This window comes from Podarcis cretensis (assembly GCF_951804945.1).
Source record: "Podarcis cretensis genome assembly, chromosome: 17".
In the NCBI taxonomy this organism is placed as follows: domain Eukaryota; kingdom Metazoa; phylum Chordata; class Lepidosauria; order Squamata; family Lacertidae; genus Podarcis; species Podarcis cretensis.
The window spans coordinates 42,179,371-42,207,078 of record NC_137187.1 but is presented as its reverse complement, the minus strand read 5'-3'; the positions used below and the strand labels follow the sequence as shown (position 1 = coordinate 42,207,078).

Sequence of the window (27,708 nt, the reverse complement as noted above, 5' to 3'; positions counted from 1 at the left end):
CCCCAATAGCTGGCCATGTCATCTTCTCTCTCTTGGTTCCTTTCACTCTGCTCCAGAGGCAGCCATGACTGGGGGGAAAGAGTTCCGGCTCCTGGTGGTGGTGTCCTGGTGGTTTGGGGTCCTGGAGGCTCCTGCAGGTAAAGGGGACAGGGATGTTTTGGTAATGAGTATCAGTTGCCGGCGGGCTGTGTGTGTGTGTGTGTGTGTGTGTGTGTGTCTTGCTTCACTTTGCATTTAAAGGCTGACCTGCCTAATCTGCACTCGTGGAAACAATATGTGAATTGAAATGCAACTATCCTTTGAAATCTGGGATTCGCCAAATTTTGCAGGGCAGTTCTCCTGCCAAGTACCGTAATGTGTACAATGCTGCATATAACAGGGTGAACTGTGCACAAAAATGCATATATTTGTGAAAATAACATGCATCAGTGTATTTGGGGAAATTGTTTTGCAAGAATGTGTACCTTAGGCAAAACTGCATACAAGAATGTCTATAACAGTGACTGCTTGGAGGTTTTTGAAGTGTTAACTGGTTTATAAATGCTTCAGAATAAAAATAAAATATTAGGAGAAATATGCACCAACATGAAGATTAATTTTCATGAGGAATTTTAAAAAAATCATTACAAACTGATGTGGAAATATGGAGAACGGAATTAAAGATTAGAAAACTGAGAAATTAGAGAAATTGAAATTGACAAAATCACCCACCCCTAGTAGTGAGGGAGAGTTGCCACCATTCTCTGGCAGGGCCTGTTCCTGTGCTTGCAAAGCAAGCAGAAATTAAGCCAATAATGTCCTCCTGCGCACAGACTCCTCTGAGCTGCATTCTGGGGAAAGCTTGATGTCCTTAACTTTTGTGTACTGGTAGCTAAGTGACAATCCTGGACATAGGTTGTGTTTAGTTGCCACTTTTTATTTCCGCAGCAGCAGTGCCCTGCCTTTTTACCAGCTGCATAGCAGGCAGGAATTCTGTGCACACAATCCTTTCCCCAGTATATGCGATAGGGAATACTTTGCCTATTGGATTTCTGCCTGTCATGCAGATGCTAAGCCCAGGACCCTCACCATGGGAAAAGGGTAGCAGACTTAGGCGGCATCTGGGGTGCTTGGGGACATGGGTGGCGCTGTGGGTTCAACCATAGAGCCTAGGACTTGCTGATCAGAAGGTCGGCGGTTTGAATCCCTGCAATGGGGTGAGCTCCCGTTGCTCGGTCCCTGCTCCTGCCAACCTAGCAGTTCGAAAGCATGTCAAGTGAAGTAGATAAATAGGTACCGCTCCAGCGGGAAGGTAAACGGCGTTTCCGTGCGCTGCTCTGGTTCGCCAGAAACGGCTTAGTCATGCTGCCCACATGACCTGGAAGCTGTACACCGGCTCCCTCGGCCAATAAAGCGAGATGAGCGCCGCAACCCCAGACTCTTCCACGACTGGACCTAATGGTCAGAGGTCCCTTTACCTTTACCTAGGGGTGCTTAGGAAGCTTTCAGGCCCCTTTAAGCCACAGATTTGGCTTAAACATTTCCATGCAACCTGAGATGTGAAAGGTACCGTAAATAGTGCGAAACCTGCCTATTATGTGGCCAAAGTATCCCACGGGTATAGAACTTACTTATCGCTTCTTACCAAATCTTCCCTTGGAAGGGCTTGGATTCTCATGTGGTTTCAGCAGAGACCTTTTGTTGCCCAGGAGGACTGATGCAGAACAATCCCTTTATAACTTGTGGCATTTATTTAAATAATAAATATGTTGCTATTCAGCAATATATAAACAGCAGCTCACAAAATTAGAATAAAATACCCAAACTGTAGCACCCTGCTTGTGGTTAACGCTTAGCTGGAATGAAATATTCAACGCAGCAATAGAGAAATTAAAATAGTAATTTATTTGTCAGACAAATAAATATGAGGCACAGTGGTATATGGTTACCAAGCTCTGGCCTGGCCTCTTGCCATTCTGGCCAGCACTTATATTTCCTTAATCCAGCCCCCTTGCTCCTCCTGTGGCTGCCTCTGTCCAATCAGCCTGGTTGAAATTCCTATTGGCTATTTGCTAGAACCAATCACAAAAGATACACCCATTTCCTCTTGCCCTTTTATGGGAATCAAAAAGCTATATATTCTTCTATCTATAAATGACAAATAAGTAGTAATATATCTTACATGTGTCTCAACAAGGAATCTTAATTACCAGCTCACCTCTTGCCCTCCTTGCCCTATTGCCTTCCAAAACAGATGGTTAATCTTGAATTTTTATCTTAAACATATGTCAAGGATTTTGAGTTCACATCAACATTGAGAGATCTCCTTCATTTGAAGGTTTCTAAACAAAAGGCCTGACAACCATATATCAGGAGTGCTCGATGGCGTCTCCTGTCTGGCAGGAGGTTGGGCTGGTGGCTGACTTAATTTCAGGATAGTTACAACTCTTACAACTATATGAAATAAGAATCTAGCATTTCTTAAATCCTTTGCATAATTATATTTAAACTAATATATTTAATACATAAATAACCTTTTAAAAGGAAAAGAAATCTTAAAAGGATCTTAGTTTAAGAAAGAAACAGCTTTAGAAAAGACTTCCCAAAAATGTTCTCTTTCTGCCAGCCAGACCAGTTGCTTTTTCACTGCTCTTGACCTTTTTAACCTTAGGAAGAAGATATGGCTCATTTTACTATTTATCCACCCTTAATTTGTAGGGTCAGTGTAACCTTGGCTCTCAGCCTGTAATTCCCTTTTTACGACTTTGAGAATTGTTTTCTGCTATAAATCAGGGGGCCCCCTTGTCTAGGAGAAAAACATTTTGCCAAGGTTCTTAGGCAGCTGGTCTTCTGCCTGGCATAAAATATTTGAAAATCTTTAAGCTCATTTTAAAATACAAGCCCTGATTAAACATATAAGCTTTAATAAAAATGCAGGCTTATGATTAGATGCCTCAAAACCAAAATACAATGCAATGGATCCTTTTCCTCAACCCAACAGTTAGTCTTTAATGGCAATGCAGCTCAGTCTTCATTGGGCTTTTGGGGGCGGGGCTTCCCCATAGTTATTTTCCCACTAAAGCTTTTTTCATGCTTTGTCATGCATCCATCTTGTGCATGGGTAGTGCTGTTTTGGCTACATAAGCAGCACCACTCACCTCTGAACACCAATAACAGAGGCGGGTGCAGCAAAACAATATGAACCAAAGAATACTAGAACATAGGAATACTAGAACATAGGGAGCTGCCCTAATACTGAGTCAGATCCATTTAGATCCATTTCTTGATCCATTTAGATCAGTATTGTCAAGAAACAGGCTGGGCTTCAGGCACCTCCTCCTTGCAAATGCCAGGGATCAAACCACGGAGCTTTTGCATGCCAGGCAGCTGTTCTGCCAGTGAGCGACAGTCCTTCCTATGCAAAGATTATAGCTGTTAGTTCTCAAGGGCCAACTGAAACAACAAAGGTTTTACCCATACAGTGCTACCTCTGGTTAAGAACTTAATTTGTTCTGGAGGTCCGTTCTTAACCTGAAACTGTTCTTAACCTGAGGTACCACTTTAGCTAATGGGGCCTCCCACTGCCGCCGCTGCACAATTTCTGTTCTCATCCTGAAGCAAAGTTCTTAACCCGAGGTACTATTTCTGGCTTAGTGGAGTCTGTAACCTGAAGTGTTTGTAACCCGAGGTACCACTGTAGTTGAAAAATTGCTCCATCCTTCATAGGGTTTCCAGGTTTCTTTCCTGGTAGAGCTTTTGTGAAAGTAATAACAGCTTCCCGGCAGGGAGCTGTTGAGTCAGAGAAACTTTTTCTGGCCTGAAGCGATGAGAAATGACAAGTGAGTCCCATGGCTTCCTGATGTTTGCTATGGCACAAGTGGTCATGGGCAATTGGTAGTTTCGCCAGATGCATGCTAGCAAAACAGTTCACCTCATTAGGGTCTGCAGACCCGGCAGCTGCATGAAGCATTAACCTCACTTGGCAGACATCCATAAGCAGTGTTAGAAACTCAGATTTATAAGCTAGGCACCAAATGGCTCCTTAAACCAAGGTTACAGTCACCAAAATGCAGTAGCGGAGCTTCATGCTTCGGCACCGGAGGGGGGGAGAGCAGGTGGGGGCGGGGCTGGCGCACGTCCCGGGGGCATGGCATGTGTCCTGGGGGCGTGGTGCCCAGCGTGGGAAGGGGGGAGCTGTGATGGCACCCCACCGGGATGGCGCTGCTGGGGGCAGTGCACTCCCCCCGCACTCCTCTGCCAGTGCCAAAATGGAACATCTAGTTGCCATTTTGGGGCAAAACGTTTCTAAAGTCTTGTTTTCCAAATGTTGGACTGACTCTGATCGATTCTCAGTTAAACATCTGGCCAGTTCAGATGACAACCTTGAGCTAAGTTAAGAGCTTTGAGAACTTAAAGAAGAAAAGTCACTTGCTCCAGGGACTGTCCACATATATATTTGCTTGTTCTGACCTATTTTTCTTAATGGCGACATGGACCATTCATAACGTACGAATATTCTTCACAACTGTGAGCAAGGTGGGGGTGGGGGGGACAAAGATGAGCTACTGCAATCACTATAACGCTCTTCCCTGCTCAGGCTGCACAGAAAAACATTTTGGTTCTTCAAATGCATTCTGATTGTGCAGATAAAATATAACTGAAAGAATTCTACAGGATGTGGTATTAGTACAGTGGTACCTCGGGTTACATACGCTTCAGGTTACATACGTTTTAGGTTACAGACTCCGCAAACCCAGAAATAGTGCTTCAGGTTAAGAACTTTGTTTCAGGATAAGAACAGAAATTGTGCTCCAGCGGCGCAGCAGCAGGAGGAGGCCCCATTAGCTAAAGTGGTGCTTCAGGTTAAGAACAGTTTCAGGTTAAGAACAGACCTCCGGAACGAATTAAGTTCTTAACCCGAGGTACCACTGTATGTGAAAACAGTCAAGAGCCAACGACCTAAGCAGTTATGTGGGCTTCTACAATTTCCCCCTCCAACTGTAAGTTCTCAGGCTTTTAGTACCAGTTGGAGTGACATGGAGGAAGACACATGGTCCTTTGGATCCGCCACCATGTGTTCTCTTTTTTTATTATAAAAATAAAAAAAGTTAAAAAGTTATTTCGTTAAATATTTATAATACTATTCTAAGGCGGAGGAAACTGGCAACCAGTTGCTGCTATGGGAGGGTGGGTGAGGTTGCTCTGGGTCAGGGCTGGCCGAACTTTTCTTTCTTTCTTTCTTTCTTTCTTTCTTTCTTTCTTTCTTTCTTTCTTTCTTTCTTTCTCTCACATATTTTTATTAAAGATTTCTTGGTTTACAAAAGTATGTGCAATGTCTCTTTTTTGAAGTTACATTTTCTACAGATCAATTTCATTTGTTGAGACATGAGTGTTACATTAGGAAGAGGAGGGGGAAGAGGTGGAGGGGGAAGGTGAGTGGGTGCAGTGCCTCTCTTCTACGTGGTGTATATGTGGGGTTTTGTGTCAGCGTCACGTGTGGGAAAAAAGCGAAAAAACCCCGCGGGAACTCGCAAGATTTTTTCGTCTTGCGAAGCAACCCCATAGAGAAATTCGTTTAGCGAAGCGCCTCCAAAACGGAAAACCCTTTCGTCTAGCGGGCTTTCCGTCTTGCGAGGCGTTCGTCTTGCAGGGCCCCACTGTATCTTGGAAGATGTTTAGTAGGGCCAGTTCTGGGGTGACTTCTAATACTTGCTTAGTTATTTTGTATATTTCTTGTATGATTGTTGTCCAGAATAGTTGGTTTTGGGGGCATTCCCACCACATGTGGATGTATATGCCTATGGAAGTGCATCCTCTCCAGCATTTTGGGGACGTTCCTGCGTGTATTAGTGCTAGTTTCCTTGGTGTTAGGTACCATCTGTAAGTATGTTTCAGAGCACGTTCTTTCCTTTTCACTGATATGGATTTAAAGGGCCATATTAGACCATATTCTAGTCCACTGGGTGGGGTTAATGTCGTCCTCCCAATTTTTTTAATTACGTCTAGGGGGTTTGTGGGATTTTGGAGTAGTATTTTGTACATTGTGGACACCATCTCTTTGCTGTGCCCCTTTATTGTTAGGAGGAGGTTTTCAAAGGTTGTCAGGGGCCTAGTTGCTGCTGATTTTAAGAGGGCATGTAGTTGGTGTGTCAGCCAGGGCATTCGGGTGTCACCTCGTTTGTCTTGTATTTCTTGTGTCGATAAGGGTTTGTTATCTGGCTGACCTTTTCAAGCCTTACCTGGGACTACCTCCCAGGGGTGATGGATGGGGCCCAGATGCAGAAACAGGCACAGCACTGGATGCAAACCTTACCTGTTGTAGGGACACCCCAACTGTGTCAAAGCCAGAGATTCCTATGCACACACCTCTGTCCATTCGTCTTCCAGGCAAGTGGGAGGCATCAAGGAGGGTGTGGCCTGAAGAGAGTCCCCAAGGCCACATAGGGAACTCACAGCTCCCCGTTTGCGCTTAGGAGGGGGATTCCTATCCTCATGCTTGCAGCCTGCTCTCAGCTGGGTTTTCTCATTTCAGGAGCACAAAACGTTTTCTGCTATGGGGCATTTGATGTGACTTCAGGGAAGTGCAACGACCTGCTGGGGGAAGGGGTTGCCCAGGACGACTGCTGCCTAAACCACCAATACGGCTTCCAGCTGGACAGGAATGGGCCTTGCCAGGCCTGCCAGTGAGTGTCACACCAGAATCTTATCACTAACCACTGTACCCATGTTTCACTCATCACCTTCTCTAGCTCACCCAATCGCTCTTGCTGGAGATCCCCAAATACTTTCCGTGGCTACGAGCCACAATGGCATACTCTATCTCCAAAGAGCAGTTGCTCGGGATCACAAGTAGGGAGAATGCTGTTGTGCTCAGGACTCACACCATATGCTCATTTAACACATGGATTTCCCCCAAGGAATCACAGGAACTATAGTTTGCTAAGGGTGCTGAGAATTGCAGTTGTTGTATGAGGGGGTGAACTATATTTCCCAGGATTGTCTGGAGGAAGCCATGTGCTTTAAATGTGCATCAAATTTGCTGTCAATGGATTGTGTATAAGTGGTTGCAGCATGATGCTCGCTTTTTTTCTTTCTACCACCCTAGCCGAGGCACCTGGAAAATGCCAAGGCCCCTGGGCTCCGGAGGGCCAAACACTGGCCTCCCTTAAAAGTATGTTTGGATGCTCAGCTGGTTCAGCCACCAACCTCATTATCCCCAATGGGACTCCCTCCCCCCCAGACACTACGCCAGGGGTTGGGCCTTAAAGCACAGGGGATAATTACATACCATAAGTCCCTGGTGTGGCTGTAGCTGCCTTGCCTAGTACCAGGTCAACTACACACAGACAACATGGAGGGGGGGGGGGAAATCCCTGTAAAGGTATTGTCCTGCTGTTAAATTTGGAATGTTGGTTAATCAACCAGCATGACATCCTCTGTTTTTCGTACAGCTTTTGTGAGACCACAATTTGACTGTGATAGTGTGTGTGTTAAATGCAAATAAGCACTTTGCTATAGGCAAATATTTTCCCCGCAACGATATGGCTTCCTTGTGAACAGAAAATCTAAGTAGGGTGCTGCCCTCATTGCTGTCTAACTAGTGTGTTGGGAATTAGCTCACCGTAATACAAATTTGCACCTAGACTTTGTGAGTGCGCAGCTAAGGGAGGAATTTAGTATAGCCTTAGGCAGATTGCTCTGTCAGCACCAGCAATCCTGCTGGCCTGAATCTCCCCTCTCCCTCCTGCTGCAGGCTGTTTGGGGAGTTCTCCTGACCCTCCAGAGCCCATTTGGGGTAGCAGTGGTGGTGGGCATGGGGAGGAGAAGCTGGTGGAAGTCCTTCCAGAGTCTTTGGCCCTGGGGCTCTCTGCAGGAAGCAGAGCTTCAACTCCAGTTGCAGATATTTTTGGATGCGGTATTTTTGGGTTTGGTTTGAAGAGAGAGCGAGAGAGAGGGCTTCTGAAGGGTGTTTAGAGGGTGCTCCCCACTTAACGCAGTTTCACTGAAGTGCGTGGGGGCATACATAACCCCCATGCAAGTGGGGAGTCACTGGGTTATCTGTGGAATTTCCCTGGGGGATTTTTATGGCTCCCTCTAGCAGGGAGGACTCGTAACCTCCTCCTCCTCTTTCTTTTTGCACAGGGCAGCCCACTGGAGTGACTGGTCCCCCTGGAGCCCCTGCTCTGTTTCCTGCCGGGAAGGCGTCCAACGGCGCAACCGGATGTGTCATGGGCGCAACGGCCCGGCCGGCTTTTGTCAGGCCAGCACCCGCCAGTGGGAGATGCAGGCCTGCAGCCTGATGGCCTGTTGCCCCAGTAAGCATCTCGGCTCTGCTATTGTGGCTCTTTTTTCTCTCTTTTTTTTTAAAAAAAACTTTTTAATTCAAAATTATAATTCAAATTTTAAAATTTTAATTCAAAATCAGACCTCACCTGGCTTGAGAGCAGTACATGTGAAAAGGATCTAGGAGTCTTGGTTGACCACAAACTTGACATGAGCCAACAGTGTGACGCGGCAGCTAAAAAAGCCAATGCAATTCTGGGCTGCATCAATAGGAGTATAGCATCTAGATCAAGGGAAGTAATAGTGCCACTGTATTCTGCTCTGGTCAGACCTCACCTGGAGTACTGTGTCCAGTTCTGGGCACCACAGTTCAAGAAGGACACTGACAAACTGGAACGTGTCCAGAGGAGGGCAACCAAAATGGTCAAAGGCCTGGAAACGATGCCTTATGAGGAACAGCTAAGGGAGCTGGGCATGTTTAGCCTGGAGAAGAGGAGGTTAAGGGATGATAAGATAGCCATGTTCAAATATATAAAAGGATGTCACATAGAGGAGGGAGAAAGGTTGTTTTCTGCTGCTCCAGAGAAGTGGACACAGAGCAATGGTTCCAAACTACAAGAAAGAAGATTCCACCTAAACATTAGGACAGTACTCCTGACAGTAAGAGCTGTTTGACAGTGGAATTTGCTGCCAATGAGTGTGGTGGAGTCTCCTTCTTTGGAGGTCTTTAAGCAGAGGCTTGACAACCATATGTCAGGAGTGCTCTGATGGTGTTTCCTGCTTGGCAGGGGGTTGGACTCGATGGCCCTTGTGGTCTCTTCCAACTCTGATTCTATGATTAAAACAAAACATATATATATTTTTTTTTAATAAAGATTTTTATTAATTTCCAATTTTTTAACATAAACAAAAACAACATAAAAACAAACACAAAAACTCATATTTTCTTAACCTTATTTCCATAACTCTTTTCCCGGACTTCCCCATACCTTTCCCTTTTTGCATCCTTAATTTTGAACCATTATTCAGCAACCCTTCTTAACCAATTAAGTGTAAATTCATTCTTTTTCAATTCCACCCTAAAATTAATTACTCTGGTTTCTCTTCAGATCGTATAAATCTTTCGCCTTTTATTAAAACAAAACATATTATCCAGAAACATATCATCCTTATTTCCCCCCATTTTTCCTCCCTCCCCTCACCCTCCCACACAAAACCCACCCACCCCCCAGCTTCCCTCAGTTCCAGTCTTTGATTTCTCTAAGAAAGCAGTTTTGTGCATGTTACACAATTGTATAGATCCTCAAACTATTTAGCTGATTATCATCAATAGAAAAGTTTGTGAATGTTTGTTCAAAGCCAGCCAAGGAGTCCGGTTCACTTTGTTGTGTCTTCAAATACTTTGTATAGGGTTCCCATTCATCTTTAAAGTCACAGTTATTCTTGTCCTGTAGCTTATATGTCAATTTTGCCAGTTCTGCATAGTTCATCAATTTTTCTTGCCATGATTCTTTGGTGGGGTTTCTTCAGTCTTCCATACTTGTGCTATTAGAACTCTCACGGCCGTTGTCACATACATGAAGATGTTTTTCAGCTTTTTGGGCAGATCTTTCCCTACAATCCCTAACAAAAATGCTTCAGGTTTTTTAAACAAATGTTAAATGGAACATTTTCTTCAATTCATTGTATATCATTTCCCAAAATTTTTTAATTACATTGCAATCCCACCACATATGATAAAATGTCCTTTCCTTTTCCTTACACTTCCAACATATATTTCAACTAGTTTTGTACATTTTCCCTAACTGTACTGGTGTCGTGTACCATCTGTACATCTTCTTCATGTAATTCTCCTTCAGTAGGGAACAATCTGCAAATTTTAAATCAGTTTTCCATAATTTCCCCCAATCTTCCATCATAATGTTGTGATCTACATCTTGTGCCCATTTAATCATAACTGATTTTACCTCTTCATCTTTTCTCTCCCATTCTAATAATATTCAGTAATTTCACTTTCCCTTCAATCACTTCCGTTTGAAACCTAGATCTTGTGTAACTGAATTCTTTCTCGCTGTCTTCTTTATGTGTTTCATATAGTTGTCGATAATGCAACCAACTCTGAAAGTGGTCTTTGATCTCATCGTAATCTCTTAATTTCCATTTTCCATCATGGTCCTTTAATAAATCAACATATGTGAGCCATTTCCCTTTCTTTCCAAGTGGTTTGAGCGACTGCTTCATGTGGTGAAAGCCACTATGGGGTCTTTTGTTCCAATAAGTCTTTGTATTTCTCCCATACTCTCATTAGTGATTTCCTAATTATATGGTTGTAAAAACTTTTATGAACCTTCCCTTTCCCGTACCATAAGTATGCGTGCCAGCCAAATCTGTTGTCATGTCCTTCTAATTCTAATGCCTCTTGCTTATCCAATCTCATCCAGTCCCTGATCCAAACCAAACAAGCAGATTTAAGGTCTGGGAGGGCAAACCCGCCTCTGTCTTTTACGTCTGTAAGTATTTTATGTTTTATGCTTGGCCTTTTGCCCCCCCCCCCCCCAATAAAATTTGAAATCTCTTTCTGCCATTTTTAAAAACATTCATCTTTCAGAATGACTGGTATCGCTTGAAAAAGAAATAGCATTTTTGGCAACACATTAATTTTAATCGCCGATATTTTTCCTAACAATGAGAGATTCATTCTACTCCATATTTCTAAATTTTGTTTAACCTCAAGCCAATTTTTTTCATAGTTATTTTTAAAAAGGTTTATATTTCTTGATGTTAATCAAATCCCTAAACATTTAACCTTTTTATGGACTTCAATCGCAATGCTTTGTTCTAATTCGGTTCTTTCTTCTTCCTTCATGTTTTTAACAAATAATTTAGTTTTATTCCTATTTAACTTAAATCCTGCCACCTCCCCAAATTTCTGATTTTTTTCTGTTACTTTAGGGAGTGAGGTTTTAGGTTCTTCCACTGTTATCACTAGGTCATCTGCATACGCTTTTAACTTGAATTCATTTTTCCCAGTTTTTACCCCTGTGATCTCTTTATCCACTCTTGGAAGCCAGACATCACCTTGAAGTCACCCAGGGTCCTTTAACTTGGGCTGAACACAGCTTCCTTTCAGCTACAGAGTTTCTTGCTCAGATATACACTCTTGTTATCAGGTTGTTTTCCATTCAATCTGGTCTTTAAGAACTACTATGGTATGCTAAGATCTAGGGCCTGAGTTTACTTGTTTTCCTCTTTCCTCCTCATCCATTTTCCCCTTTGTATTGTGCTTTTTAGTTTGTAAGTCTTCATCAGGGGCTGCCTTGTTTTTATTTACCGTATTTTTCGCTCCATAAGATGCACCTGACCATAAGACGCACCTAGTTTTTAGAGGGGGAAAGCAAGAAAAAAAATATTCTGCGCAGAGCATGTAAGTGGCTCTTGCTTTTCTTGCTTTAAACCCTTCCGTCGCTCCTGCTGCTTCACTGAGAAGCCAGCAGAGCAAACAACACAGCTCTCGCTGAAGCCAGCAGAGCAAGAGCGATAGCTGCACAGCGCCTCTTGTTCTGCTGGCTTCCCAGCAAAGTGGGAGGAGTGACGAAAGGGAGCCATTACAAGGGAGCGCTGAGCAGAGCCTTGCTGGCTTTTCTGGGAGATGTGGGAAGGGACAGAGGGCAGCCTGTCAGTCCCTTCTCCCACCTCGTGGAAAAGCCCCCAAGAGTCGCACACGTGCTAGGCATGGCTCTTTAAAGGGAGCGCTGAGCAGAGCCTCCCACTTGCTTTCGCTCTATAAGACGCACACACATTTCCCCTTACTTTTTAGGAGGGAAAAAGTGCGTCTTATGGAGCGAAAAATACGGTATCTTATGCAACCTTCTCTGGGAGACTTTTTGACTGAAGAGCAGGGTAAAAATGCTGTAAATAAATCATTAATATTTATAATTAAATCCACATGGAAACCAGTTGCTTCTCTTCCTTATCTGTAAAACCAAGGGGTTTTTGTTTGTCTTAACATTTTGTAGGGACAAACAGGGCCAGGTAAAATTTACCCATAACTAGAATCCAGCCCACAAGTTGTGCATCTCCAACCTAAAATTTCAGTTATCATATAGTGCAACCTTACACCTGTCTGCTCACAAGTGAGTTCTCTGTAACAGGCTCCCAGGTCATAGAATCAGAGAATCTAAGAGTTGGAAGAGACCACAAGGGCCATCGAGTCCAACCCCCTGCCAAGCAGGAAACACCATCAGAGCACTCCTGACATATGGTTGTCAAGCCTCTGCTTAAAGACCTCCAAAGAAGGAGACTCCACCACACTCCTTGGCAGCAAATTCCACTGTCAAACAGCTCTTACTGTCAGGAGTACTGTTCTAATGTTTAGGTGGAATCTTCTTTCTTGTAGTTTGGATCCATTGCTCTGTGTCCACTTCTCTGGAGCAGCAGAAAACAACCTTTCTCCCTCCTCTATGTGACATCCTTTTATATATTTGAACATGGCTATCATATCACCCCTTAACCTCTTCTCCAGGCTAAACATGCCCAGCTCCCTTAGCCGTTCCTCATAAGGCATCGTTTCCAGGTCTTTGACCATTTTGCTTGCCCTCCTCTGGACACGTTCCAGTTTGTCAGTGTCCTTCTTGAACTGTGGTGCCCAGAACTGGACACAGTACTCCAGGCGAGGTCTGACCAGAGCAGAATACAGTGGCACTATTACTTCCCTTGATCTAGATGCTATACTCCTATTGATGCAGCCCAGAATTGCATTGGCTTTTTTAGCTGCCGCGTCACACTGTTGGCTCATGTCAAGTTTGTGGTCAACCAAGACTCCTAGATCCTAGGTAAGTGTGTTAGTACAGGTGGGGAGCCTGTGGCTCTTCAGATGGGGCTGGACTCTCAGCTTCCATCATCCTGACCCCTGGGCCTGCCGGCTGGAACTGTTCTGAGCTGGAGTCCAACAACATCTGGAAGACCACCAATTCCCCATCCATGATATATGCAGTGGTGGAGCTTCATGCTCCGGCACCGGGGGGCGGAGAGCAGGTGTGGGCGACGTGCATCCCAGGGGCGTGGCGTGCCGCGGGGATGGGGGGCAGCCAAGATGGCAACCCCCCCGGAGCACGCTGCCGAGGGCGGTGCGCTTCCCCCACCCCCATCTTCCTCCGCCAGTGGATATATGGATTGCATCCTGATCACACCTGTAGCTCACCTGTCTGTTTATATGATGATAATTTCCCATTACTGTGGATTCTTGTAGCTGCTGAATTCCTGTCCCACCCCACTTTGATTTGATTTAAATATATGAGATGAATCTTCAGCTTTCAGCTTCGCTAATAGCTCCCACTTTCTGTCTTCTGAATATATCAGCTATCTGGAGAGCGGCTGCCAGTCAGTCTGTGGACAACAGTGGGTTAGATGGGCAGGCTTGCTTGCTTCCGAAGAGCATTTCTGCAGAAAAGACCGGGCTTCATGAAGAGAATTCAGGGCATGTCAAGGAAGCTATTCATCCCAGTCTTCATTGATGCCGCCCCTTATTTCCTTGCAGGGGTGGGAGGCTGGTCAGCCTGGGCTACCTGGAGTCCCTGCTCTGTGACTTGCCTCAGAGGGCTGCAGACAAGGAAGCGCACTTGCACCAATCCAGCACCAGACTGTGGAGGCAGTTGCCTAGGAGATGGCACCGAACAACGGTCCTGTGACACCAACCTGATCTGCCCAAGTAGGTTTTTGACAGAAATATTGGAAAATAAGAACTGGGTCAAAGGATGTCAGGAAGGGGGCTGAAATATTGGGGAATTTTGGAACAAGAGGGAGACAGACTAAAATTGCAGAGTTTTGAAAAATTAAAAAATAGAGTGCGAGATTGACTTCACTATTACCAGATAATGGAGGCATATAATTTGGACAAAAAAATTGGCTTCCAGGTGGAAAAATCAAAATTGGAAATAGAACTGCTAGATCCTAAAATTAAGAACTTTTCAAGAATGTATAACTTGCTGTTGAAATGGAATACTCAGGATGAAACGGTGAAATCTGTAATGATTAAATGGGCACAAGACGTTGGACATAATATTATGATGGCTGACTGGGAACAGTTATGGACCACAGGTATGAAATTCACGGCATGTAATGCCTTAAGAGAGAATATAATGAAAATGATATACAGGTGGTACATGACACCAGTCAAGCTTGAAAAAATCTATCATCTGCCCGATAATAAATGTTGGAAATGTAAAGAGACCGAAGGTACATTCTTTCACCTCTGGTGGACGTGCCCAAGGATTAAGACCTTCTGGGAGATGATCTATAATGAAATGAAAAAGGTATTTAAATATACCTTTCTGAAGAAACCAGAGACCTTTCTCCTGGGCATGGTCGGCCATTTGGTGCTAAAGAAGGACAGAACTTTCTTTATGTATGCTACAACAGCAGCAAGAATACTTATTGCAAAGAACTGGAAGACACAAGATTTACCCACCCAGGAAAAATGGCAGATGAAGGTGATGAACTACATGGAACTGGCGGAAATGACTGGCAGAATCCGAGACCAGGGAGAAGAGTCGGTGGAGGAAGATTGGAGGAAATTTAAAGACTATTTACAGAAACATTGTAAAATTAATAACTGTTAAAAGGATGTTGGAATAATATTATATGATTTTAGCAGGAATGATATAAAGGATTTGGGAATAACTGACTGTTAATTGGTGAAAGGAGGAAAAGTAAAGTTACATTATATTAAGACAATTTACAGGACAAAAATTTTAAAAGAGGGAAGGGATTTGCTGAAATGGATAATTGACCTAGAATACAAAAAAGGGAGGTGTGAGGAGGTCAAGGAAATAAGCTAACGAAAGATTAGTAATGAGGAGATCTGATGTATTTTTCTTTGTGTTTTTGTTTTTGTTTAATGGGTTTTATTTCTCTGTTTTTTCCTATTGTGATGTGATGTGTTGTTTTGTTTTTGTTTAATGTGGTATTTTTACCTTTTCTTTCTGTAACCTTTAAAATTTTAATAAATATTATTTTAAAAAACAAACAAAAAACAAAGGATGTCAGGAAGGGAAGGGAAATGGATGCAATGAGAGGTCAGAGAGTTGAAATGGAGGAGGGAGCAAGGCTGTACATGTAATATGGATTAATCAGCTACATATATAGTTGATTATTGCCTTCCCCAGAGAGGTGCACCTGGTGTCTTTTTTGTGGTCTTTCTGGTACCTTTTTATTCACTAAGGTGAATGAAGCTTAAGCTTGTGTTTCAAAACAAACCCTAGGGCTAGGCCTTCACAGTTTTAATATTGTTTTAAATAAAGCTTATGCTCGCCATCTTTCAGGGAGAAATCCTATACACAATAAGCCAGCATAAGTTAAGCTCATGTACAGAACACCAGATCCAAATTCTGTTCAGGAGCAGGGCTGCTACCAGCTGAGCTGGCCTAAACCTGGCAGAGGGAAAACAAGCCTTCAAAATAGTCTTTAGAGTTCAGAGATCCACTGGATCCTAACCACACTCATCCTGGTGGATATTTCTATAGGATCACTCTCTTAGTGGGGTTTTGAAATGAGCTGCAAATTATTTAATTCTGCTTCTTCTAGGATTTTTTTTGGTGTTGCTGTGTTTATTGACTTTTTGTTTTGTTTCAATTGTTGTATCTTGACTTTTAAAAAATACTGGATGCTTATTTTTATTTTGTAAGCCACCAAAAGAATTTCACTGGTAGGTAGCCATACAAAATGATCCAAGAAATGGTTATAGTGGTGGTTTTTTTAAAAGGCTGTTTTACTTTTGGGGGAGTTTTTTTTTTTACTGTGGTACAGTACAAAAAATGAAAATGGTAAAATCAATCTTTCCTTCTGTCCATGAGTGGCAGCATTTATGTGTAAGTTCTTACACTTATACATAAAAGTGTAAGTTTGTACACTCCTTTGAACTGTTAAAAAGGCGATGGGAATGGATGGAGGAGAGGGAATCAGGGTGGGGGGTTGGGGTGCTGAACGCATTAAAGGAAATATGGCTGGTAGAGCTTTGCTGGGACTCGATGATCTGATGGAGAAGAGAGACGGGACAGTCTGGAGCAAGGATGGAGGGGACACAGGTCTTAGGGAGGTGAGGTTTGCTTGCCTTCTTTCTGCACAGCCCATCCTGACCCACACCGCCTCCCCCTCACACCCCTCATCTTTCTGTGCTTGCTTCTCTTTTCACACAGCCCATGGAAACTGGGGCAACTGGGGCAACTGGGAACCTTGCCCTGCCACCTGCATTCCCGAGGGCTCGGGGCCACAGCCCAGGCAGCAGCGCCGGCGTCAGTGTAACAGCCCCCCACCTTCCAGAGACCCCCCTGGAAACCCCTGCCCTGGAGCTGACCAAGACTACCGCTCCTGCAGCGGACTGCCCTTCTGTCCACGTAAGGAAAGAAAGCTGCCTCATTTAGCCAGCCCTCCTCCTGCAAGCAGCTTGCGGGTGATGACCCTGTTGCCTCGAAGAGATAAGCCCCCCCACACACCTTATGGATTTATTTAGTGTGTACCTATTTGTGCCAGTTCTATAGCACAGAGTGTATTTTAAAAATATCTCTTAGCGGTGTACAGATAACTAAAGCAACAACACTGCAAAGAGCAGAAAATATTACAAAAGTACAGTTAACATATACAAATGTTACATTAATGCATATGTGAATGTTAGATTCTTTGCTGTCTCTGGCCAGCCGGATCGTGATCCAGAAAGGAAATGGGCAAAGAGACTGGCCTGTCCCAATGAGTGTGGTGGAGTCTCCTTCTTTGGAGGTCTTTAAGCAGAGGCTTCACAACCATATGTCAGGAGTGCTCTGATGGTGTTTCCTGCTTGGCAGGGGGTTGGACTCGATGGCCCTTGTGGTCTCTTCCAACTCTATGATTCTATGATTCTATGATTCAGTGCTTTCCAAAGCGACAGACCTAGTTTATAGGCTGGGGATGGATGTAGCAGTGAAGACCCCTTTAACCCTTGACCATTGTCCATGCTGACGGCTGGGGCTGCTGGGAGTCCAAGAAACTCTCAACGACCACAGTTTTCGTAGCCCTGCTGCAGGGAGTTTCCAAATGAATTTCTGTTGTGTCCTGGACAATGTAGTTCCACACTTGATGGGCCACAGCGATGCCCATTTAGAGCTTGTGCTTGTCTGAGCAAGTCTGGCTAGGGGTCCAGAGTTCTTTGTGTTGCCCCACAGAGGACGGCAGCTGGGGCAGCTGGAAGCCCACTGGCTCTTGCTCGGTGACCTGCGGGGTTGGCCGAATGGTGGAGAAGCGCCTGTGTGACAGCCCTGCGCCAAAGCATGGAGGGAAGTTCTGCCCTGGTCCAGACACCCACACCGACACCTGTAACACCAGGACGCCCTGCCCAGGTAATGGGGAAGGAAGGAGATATGGCAGGGGCAGCTCTTGTGGGTGGGAATCTAGAGCCAGACCGCAAAGCCTGCCCCGCTTGCTTGCTCCTGCCTGGCTGCTTCCATTCCCTCCAGCCCCCAGTGCCCACTGCCATCTGCGGCCCTCCTGCTACCACTTTCTGGCTTTCTTCTGCTGGTGAATATTGCCCCTTCTTCAGAAGGCTTGTGTCCCTCATGATGTGAAATTCAGGAACTGAGAGGTGAAGGGGAGCCCCCACTTATTCCCAAACTAGCCAGAAGAACTAAATGGAACCTCCGTGTACAGAGACCGTATCGCTTTGAATAAGGTGCTTTGGGATTGTTGCCAGATCCCAAAAAAACTCTGGCCACTCTGAGCTGTCACATGTTGAGGAGACTGTGGAGGTCTGTCTGTACATCTCTGGGCTGTGGCCAGGCTTCTTCTGTGAGTTATTCAGCTTCCCTTTAAAAAGAGATCATGCAAATACTCTGCTTAGCTGCTTGCTAAGAGGTCAGCCTGCTCCTGCCTGCTGACCAATGAGGATGAGGCCTGGCCAGCTCCAGGTTTGAGGGGGGTCTCCTTTGGCAGTGGGCCGCTTATATCTCCCTTGCCCTGCCTGTGGCTACGTCTGGGGACTGCCATGTAAATTTCCTACCATGCCCTGAAGTGACACTATTTGGGGGTCAGGGCAGCCAACATGGGGGTGCTGCGGATGGATGCTGCATGCTGACTAGCATGGAAGACGAAGAGCAGACTCCATCTGAGGATCTCTCCCCCATTACAGTCGATCAGGTATATGAAGACGAGCAGCAAAGTCAGTCCTCAGGGAATGTGCAGGTGACCTTGGAACGGACAGACCACGGAAGAACCCCGACCAGACCTAAGAGGAGGCGTGTAGTGGTGATAGGGGATTCCCTCCTGAGGGGAACAGAAGCAGCGATCTGTGGGCCTGACAAGATGTCTTGGGAAGTGTGCTGTCTCCCCGGGGCTAAGATCCAAGATGTAACTGAACGACTGCAAGGAATCATAAAACCCACTGACAAATACCCCTTCCTCTTGGTTCATGTGGGAACCAATGACACTGCAAGCAATAGCCTCCAGAAGATCAAAAGAGACTACGAGGCTCTGGGCAGGAAATTGAAGCAATTCAATGCACAAATTGTCATCTCATCTGTCCTCCCAGTTGAACAACGTGGCCCAGGGAGAGAGGGAAAAATAGTTGAAGTGAACAGCTGGCTTCGCAAATGGTGTAAACAGGAACGGTTTGGATTCTTAGATCACGGACTGAAGTTTCTTGAAGATGGACTTCTGGCAAGCGATGGGCTGCACCGCACAACGGTTGGGGGAATGTTTTTGCCAAAAATCTCAGAAACCTCATCAGGAGGGCTTTAAACTGACTAATGTGGGGGAGGGAGACAGGGCTCCTGAAGGTAGGAGTCTATCAATTGATGAAGATGATCATCCAAATGTCATAGACCAAATGGAGCAAACAGCACGCAGACCTAGTGGTGGGAGGAAAAAATCCTTAAATAAGAGACACGGGGGAATGATTAATAGACTTCAATGTCTGTACACTAATGCGCAAAGCATGGGAAATAAACAAGATGAGCTTGAGCTCTTGGTACAGCAAACTAAATATGACATAATAGGCATCACTGAAACCTGGTGGGATAAGTCCCACGACGGGAATGTAATAATGGAGGGATATAATCTATTTCAGAGAAACAGACCAGACAAGAAAGGAGGAGGAGTGGCGTTATATGTCAGGGATGTGTATACCTGTGAAGAGATCCAAGATTTAGAACCTCAAAGCCAAAGTGAGAGCATTTGGGTCAAAATTAAGGGAGAGAAGAATAACAGTGACCTCATTGTGGGAGTTTACTATAGATCCCCAAGCCAAATGGAGGACATAGATGATGCCTTCCTGGAACAGATGGCCAAGCATGCAAAAGGAAGGGAGATAGTAGTAATGGGGGACTTCAATTACCCGGATATTTGTTGGATGTCAAACTCAGCCAAGAGCATAAGGTCAAACAGATTCCTCACTGGCCTTGCAGACAACTTCGTTGTCCAGAAAGTGGGAGAAGCAACAAGAGGAACAGCCATTTTAGATCTGGTCCTAACCAATGTTGATGACCTGGTTAGTGGGGTAGAAGTGGAAGGATCATTAGGCGCGAGTGATCATGCTCTTCTGAAGTTTACTATACAGCGGAAAGGAGCAGCCAAGCATACTAGGACTCAATTTCTTGACTTTAAGAAAGCCGACTTCATAAAACTTAGGGAAGTGCTGGGTGAGATCCCACGGACAGTAATACTAAAAGGAAAGGGAGTTCATGATGGCTGGGAGTTTGTTAAGAGGGAGATAGTAAAAGCACAACTTCAGGCAATACCAATGAGACGGAAACATGGAAGGTGCCTTAAAGAAGCCAGGGTGGCTATCTAAAGAACTTTTAACTGAGTTAAGATTAAAAAAGGATGTGTACAAAAAATGGAAAAGGGGGGAAACCACCAAAGAGGAATTCAAACAAATAGCCAGCACGTGTAGACACAAAGTCAGAAAAGCTAAAGCACAGAATGAACTCAGGCTTGCTAGAGAGGTTAAAAGCAACAAAAAAAGGTTTTTATGGGTGTGTTCGTAGCAAAAGGAAGAACAAAGAAACAGTGGGGTCACTCAGAGGAGAAGATGGTGAAATGCAAACAGGGGACACAGAAAGGGCTGAACTCCTCAATGCCTTCTTTGCCTCAGTCTTCTCCGATAAAGAAAACAATGCCCGACCTGAAGAATTTGGAGCAAATGATTCAGCAGAGGAAACACAGCCCAGAATAACTAAGGAGATAGTACAAGAATACTTGGCTAGTTTAGATGTATTCAAGTCTCCAGGGCCAGATGAACTGCATCCAAGAGTATTAAAAGAACTGGCAGATGTGATCTCAGAACCACTGGCAGTCATCTTTGAGAATTCCTGGAGAACAGGCGAAGTCCCGGCAGACTGGAGGAGGGCAAATGTTATCCCTATTTTCAAAAAGGGGAAAAGAGAGGACCCAAATAATTACCGCCCAGTCAGTCTGACATCAATACCAGGGAAGATTCTGGAGTGGATCATTAAGCAAACAGTCTGTGAGCACCTAGAAAGGAATGCTGTGATCACCAATAGTCAGCATGGATTTCTGAAAAATAAGTCATGTCAGACTAACCTGATCTTGTTTTTTGACAGAATCACAAGCCTGGTAGATGAAGGGAACACAGTGGATGTAGCCTACCCTGATTTCAGCAAGGCATTTGACAAGGTGCCCCATGATATTCTTGTAAAGAAGCTGGTAAAATGCGGTCTTGACTATGCTACCACTCAGTGGATTTGTAACTGGCTGACTGACCGAACCCAAAGGGTGCTCATCAATGGTTCCTCTTCATCCTGGAGAAGAGTGACTAGTGGGGTGCCACAGGGTTCTGTCTTGGGCCCGGTCTTATTCAACATCTTTATCAAAGACTTGGATGATGGACTCAAGGGCATCCTGATCAAATTTGCAGATGACACCAAACTGGGAGGGGTGGCTAACACCCCAGAGGACAGGATCACACTTCAAAACGACCTTGACAGATTAGAGAACTGGGCCAAAACAAACAAGATGAATTTTAACAGGGAGAAATGTAAAGTATTGCACTTGGGCAAAAAAAATGAGAGGCACAAATACAAGATGGGTGACACCTGGCTTGAGAGCAGTACATGTGAAAAGGATCTAGGAGTCTTGGTTGACCACAAACTTGACATGAGCCAACAGTGTGACGCGGCAGTTAAAAAAGCCAATGCAATTCTGGGCTGCATCAATAGGAGTATAGCATCTAGATCAAGGGAAGTAATAGTGCCACTGTATTCTGCTCTGGTCAGACCTCACCTGGAGTACTGTGTCCAGTTCTGGGCACCACAGTTCAAGAAGGACACTGACAAACTGGAACGTGTCCAGAGGAGGGCAACCAAAATGGTCAAAGACCTGGAAACGATGCCTTATGAGGAACGGCTAAGGGAGCTGGGCATGTTTAGCCTGGAGAAGAGGAGGTTAAGGGGTGATATGATAGCCATGTTCAAATATATAAAAGGATGTCACATAGAGGAGGGAGAAAGGTTGTTTTCTGCTGCTCCAGAGAAGCGGACACGGAGCAATGGTTCCAAACTACAAGAAAGAAGATTCCACCTAAAAATTAGGCAGAACTTCCTGACAGTAAGAGCTGTTCGACAGTGGAATTTGCTGCCAAGGAGTGTGGTGGAGTCTCCTTCTTTGGAGGTCTTTAAGCAGAGGCTTGACAACCATATGTCAGGAGTGCTCTGATGGTGTTTCCTGCTTGGCAGGGGGTTGGACTCGATGGCCCTTGTGGTCTCTTCCAGCTCTATGATTCTATGATTCTTCCCCTCCCTGTGAATCTGCTTGACATCAAGGTAGACAACTTCAGGCCTTGGGCCAAATGTGGCCCCCCAGACTTCTCTATCTGGCCCCTGAAATGCTCCAGCTGCACCCCACATAGCTCCTGCTCTGCTCGGAACACGCCCCTTCTTTTTCTGTTCTCTCCTGTAGCGATTTTTGCCTGGCTGTGTCCTTGAACTGGGATGGTGACTCTCATTTCCCTGGATGGGGGTGTGTGTCTGACTATGGTGGGGGGTGGCCCTCAAGTCCCATCTCCGGACTGTGGGGCTGGCTGCCCTTGCCCACCGTCAAAGCTGGCTGGCATTCTTCTTGACCCTCCTCCTTCTCCCGCAATGCCACACAGTGGACGGGCGCTGGAGGGAGTGGTCCGAATGGAGTGTCTGTGAGAATAAAGCCAGTAATATCAGGATCGCCTGCGATGAGCTGACTGGACTTCAGAGGAGAACCAGGACATGCGTTGGACGAGCGCATGAGGGCAAGCGCTGTGTGGGGCCAACCATGGATATCAGAAGCTGCTACAATGTCCAGTTATGCTCTTGTGAGTATTGGGGATAAAAAGAGGTGGAAGGAGCTGCCCATATGAAAGGCTAAGCTTCAGAAATGCCACTTATGGGTGAGCCTGGAGGATGGGAGGCTGCTGGGAGGCCCAGGTGATCTGAGTTTTCTTTTTGTCTTCCCCACCCACAATTTGATGGCCATTTCTTGGGTGGCTTGTTTAAAAAGAAAGGAAAGGAAAGGAAAGGAAAGGAAAGGAAGAAAGGAAGAAAGGAATAAAGAAAGAAAGAAAGAAAGAAAGAAAGAAAGAAAGAAAGATTAGGCACTTGTTTTGAGTATAGGTCACTCTGTTAAAAACTAGCCAGGATATTTAAATGGAACCTCCATATTAAAGAAGCCGTATTTCTTTGAATAAGCTGCCATAGGGGTGTTGCTAGATCCCCCAAAGACACACATATGCTAAAACCAGCATATGCTGATGTATAGATGTGCACAGATGTGAGCACTGAGGGAAAGTGGCCTTATATATATATAAAAAGGATTTTCAATTCAGGTAGAAGGGAGGAAAGTGCCAAACACCTGGGGCTCAGGCCTCCTGGACAATACTCCTGAGGTGCTGGGTGGAGAATAAGAGGCTGTGTCCTGCTTCTGAGAGCCCAAAGGCTCCTCCACTGGAAGCAGAATGCTGGGCATAGATGGTGCAATCTAATAAGGCCATTCATGATTCCTCTATCATGTGGATTTTTAAAAACAACAGCAACAAAGATTCTACTTTCTGATATCTCTTTCCTTTTTTAAATAATTTTTTACTGGATTTTACATTTTTATCACATTGCCACATATCAAAATCAACAAAATACATTCCCTCAGTTTTCCCCCTCCCCCCGACTTCCCTCAACTTCCTTTTCTGGTCGGTCCCCCGTCCCCCCCATTAAACCCTGCCTGCTTTCAGATATTGTACATATTGTCCATATTGATAATTATTATTTCTGTTGTTAATTGTAAATGTTTACTCAAATCCTGGTAGTGAGTTTAGATCTTTACATTCTTACATTGTTTCTGTAAGTACAACATGAAAAGTTCCCATTCTTTCTTAAATTCTCTCTTGAGTCTCTGAGTCTTTCTGTTTACTTTGCCATTTCAGCATATTCCATTAATTTTTGTAGCCATTCTTCCTTAGTTGGTATTTCTTCGCTTTTCCATCTTTGGGTTAATAACCTCCTAGCTGCAGTTGTAGCATACATAAAGCGTTTCTTCTTTTCTCTTAGTAAATCTTAACCTGTAATACCTAATAAAAAAGCTTCTGGTCAATTTAAATATTTTCTTAATTTCATTACAAATCATATCCCAATACTTATTAATCAGTTTGCAATTACAGCACATGTGAAAATGTTGCCTTCATTTTCTTTACATTTCCTTTTCTTTACATTTCCAACACTTATTTGAACCTGTTCTATACTTTTTTGCTATTTTTTTCTGGTGTAATACTCTGGTCCATGGGGTCACGAAGAGTCAGACACGACTAAACAACAACATCATTTTCATATAATTCTCTTTTATTAAAATACAATCAGTAAATTTCAAATTTACTCTCCATAATTTTTCCCATTCTTCCATTTCTTTATTGTGTCCTATATCTTGCACCCATTTAATCATTATATTTTTTACCTCTTCATCTTTTGTTTCCCATTCTAATAATAAATTATTTGTTTTCTTCAACAATTTGGTATTATCTTCTATAATTTCTCTTTGGAATCTTGAAATATTCAAGCTAAAACCTTTTTTAAATCTTTAAATACCTCATTTAATTGACGATATTGCAGCCAATCATACACATACTCTTTAATCTCCTCATATTCTTTCAGTATTAACTTCCCTTCCTTTTCTATTAGCAAATCTCTATATGTAGGCCATATTTTCTCCCTATTTATTTTTTTGATTGAAATTACTTCTGTAGGGGAAACCTACCATGGGGTCTTTAGTTCTAATAGTTCTTTATGTTTTCCCCATGCCCTTAAAAGTGATCTCCTAATTATATGATTATAAAATGCTTTATGTATTTTCCCTTTGTTGTACCACAAATACGCACGCCAACCAAATCTATTGTCATGCCCTTTCAAATCTAATAAATCTGTGTTTTTTAATTTTATCCAGTCCCAGATCCAAGTTGTGCATCTCCAACATAAAATTTCAGTTCTCATATAGTGCAACCTTACACCTGTCCGCTCACAAGTGAGTTCTCTGTAACAGACTCTTAGGCCTTTTGGTTAAGATCAAGTGTAGTATCTGATGTCTCTTTCCAAACAGATACCGCCCTAGTGAGCTGTAGACATGAGGCACGATGGCAGAGGGTAGGTGAGCCAACCGCCTCTCCCTACCTGATTATTGCCCCTTGCTTTTGAATGCCTGGCCCAAAGCCACCCTGTGTGCTTCAGGTTGAGCAGGGCTGCATCTACACAACTACACAACTATAAGAAATGCTCTGAATTTTTTTTAAAAGCTCATAAAGCTCATAATGGAAAATTTTATAGTTCTGATTCCAGCTCTACAGCACCATCTGGTATCACATGTTATAATGCATTTATAACATTTTATTTTTACCATGCAGCTGAGTCCCATGTCTTTCTGGTCCCTTTCTGAGGCTCTCACTGCCATGCCCCACTGGTTCTTCAGATACTCTACTTGTCATATTGACACCATATTGACCCTCCCTTAACAGTTGTAATGCTTTCCCCCAGAGCATCCTGGGAGCTGTAGTTTCTTAAGGGTTCTGAGAGCTGTTGGGAGAACCCTCACAGAGCTACAGTTCCCTTCATGGCAGTTGCTCAGTAGGCAGAGGTGGAGTCAAGGGATGCCAAGCCTGTGGGTCTGATTTGTGTGGCTTCTCTCAGTGAAAGGAGCCTGGACAGAATGGAGCCCATGGGGCCTCTGCAACCCGCCCTGTGGGGAGAGGCCCATGAAATCTCGCAAGAGGGAGTGCAAAGCCATCTACCCCAATTACCCGTGAGTATGAAATGAGGGGAGGGCGGTGTGTGTGTGTGTGTGTGTGTGTGTGATAGAGAGAGAGAGAGGGGGGGGGGCTGAGTTGAGTTGAGGGAGAGAGAAATAGGGAGTTGGTTCATTTTTGAAGGGCAAGCCTGCAAAACCACTTTCTGACTTGCTTAACTGGCCAGCTGCAGCTAGTGCTGAATTCATGTATTTATCTGACAAGAGTTAGAAGGCAAAAACTACTTGGCAGTTTGCACAAAACAATAAAGAATGTTCACTAATAATACTGATAAAAATCACACATGAAAAACAAATGGGCATACAATTTATCAAAATAAATAAAATCAGATTGGAAACAGATAGGCTGTTGTGAGTTTGAGCAGGGAGGGGTTAGGCCGTATGATGACTGAGTCCCTTCTAATTCCTGGGGTCCTGGATGCAGCAAGGGTTAAAATCCAATGGAGGATTCCATTGCTGGATTATCCAGGAAAGGGTCCTAGTTACCCCCTAAGTCTGGCCCTGAATATAAAGACACCTGAGCCTTTCACAGTCACATGCAAAACCAGTACAAAAGGTAGCCAGCAACAATATCTGGGGTGAAGTCATGGCTTCCTTAAAAAAAACACAACTCTTTGTAACTGAAGTGTGCTACGCTTACTGAGAGTTGTTAGGACAGTCAATTGGTCTTCCCGGGGACTCTGGGAATTGCAGCTCTGTGAGGGGAATGGGGTAGGGTCTCCTACAAGCGCTCCTTAAAAAACTGCAGCTCCCAGAATTCTTTGGGGGAACCCATGACTGTATATAGTGGTATGGCACAGCCTTAAATGTGCAGTGGTACCACACGCTGTGTTGGGAGGTGGGGGAAGACATATCCTGCTGGAGTTGTCGTGTTGTTATTGTCTCAGAGAAGCCAGTTTGGAGGAACAGGAGAGGGGAGTGTGACCTCCTAAGCCAAGCAGCCCCTTCATTGTGATCCTTTCTCTCTGGCTTGCAGAATGACAGTGGAAGGAGAGAACGGGAAGGTACTGAACGTCAGCTTCTGGGGGCGCCCAAGACCCAACTGCCAGCCGCTGGATGGACAGGGGCTGGTGGTGGAGGAGCAAGCACCATGCCAAAATGTGCCCCCCTGTGGAGGTGAGCTGGTGGCGATCTTCTGGGGAGGAGAAAACGATGGGGGAGCCCAGCATTTCCCCTGGATTTAACCACGTTTCTCTCTCTTTCTCTCCGCCCCCCACCCCCAGACTGATTTTGAAGAAACTGTGGGTTTCAGTGCTGGAGACTACCAGGAGCCAGGCTCATGTCAGCTTCCTTTCATCTTTGCAACCCCCAATAGCTGCTTCCCCTTTTTGAAATGGTGACCTTGAGAACTGAGGAATAATCAGTACAATAAGTTGCCTTATATGTCAACACACCTACATGTCAGCACACTGTGTAATGTGGATATTAATTCATATAAACTTTCCCCCATTTCATAAGCATTTTTTCATTTTCACATAGATATAATTCATTGTATGCTTGTTGGTTGTTGTTTAATATATGATTGTTATTTTTGAAATAAACTGCTTAGCATATCAGGCCAGTGTGTGTCCTAGGTGGGAGATTTTAATCACAGTATGGATTCTACTGTTTTCATTTACTGTAAAAGCAACCACTACTCTGCATCTGGATGTTTTAGGCTGTTTGTTGAGAGCTCTGCTTGCAGACAGATGAATATGGTGTAAAAGTATGTACCTCCTAGTGGTGCAGCAATAAAACTGCTCGCACATTTGCAAAGCTAAGCAGGGTCCAGTATGGTTTCAAATGGGATGGGAAACCATGTGTTGAGATTCCTGCATTACAAGGGGTTGGACTTACAACTCTATTATTCTATGTAGATTTGCTGAAAAATAGTATCTTTGACATTATGCTAAAAAATTAGTAACAATGACAGGAGCTTTGTAAAAAAGGCAATAACCTCTCTAGCTATTTGCTTGCCTGCCCTGTTGTCCTGGAATGCTCTTAAAGGTTCTAAGTGTTCCAGAGTGAAAAGCATTTCCTGGGCTGGGCTGTGTGCTGAGGTTGCAGAGGTAATAGTAGGGCAATACATTCCATTGTAGTGATTAGCTGAGTAGGAAGGGATGTCCTGGTAGACAATCATCTATTTGGGTTGTTGCATCTGGACTCATATAACACACATAT

At 44.3% G+C, this 27,708-nt stretch overlaps 1 protein-coding gene across 1 annotated transcript; it reads left to right on the top strand.

Moving 5' to 3' along the window:
• On the top strand, positions 1-27,308 carry CFP (complement factor properdin). The gene is made up of 10 exons (XM_079958749.1): positions 1-137; positions 6,512-6,662; positions 8,122-8,294; positions 13,799-13,969; positions 16,455-16,652; positions 17,454-17,627; positions 22,391-22,585; positions 25,434-25,545; positions 26,525-26,664; positions 26,772-27,308. The coding sequence occupies exons 1-10, from the start codon at positions 65-67 to the stop codon at positions 26,774-26,776; spliced, it is 1,392 nt and encodes a 463-aa protein (XP_079814875.1). The 5' UTR covers positions 1-64; the 3' UTR covers positions 26,777-27,308.
• The last annotated feature ends 400 nt before the right edge of the window (positions 27,309-27,708 follow it).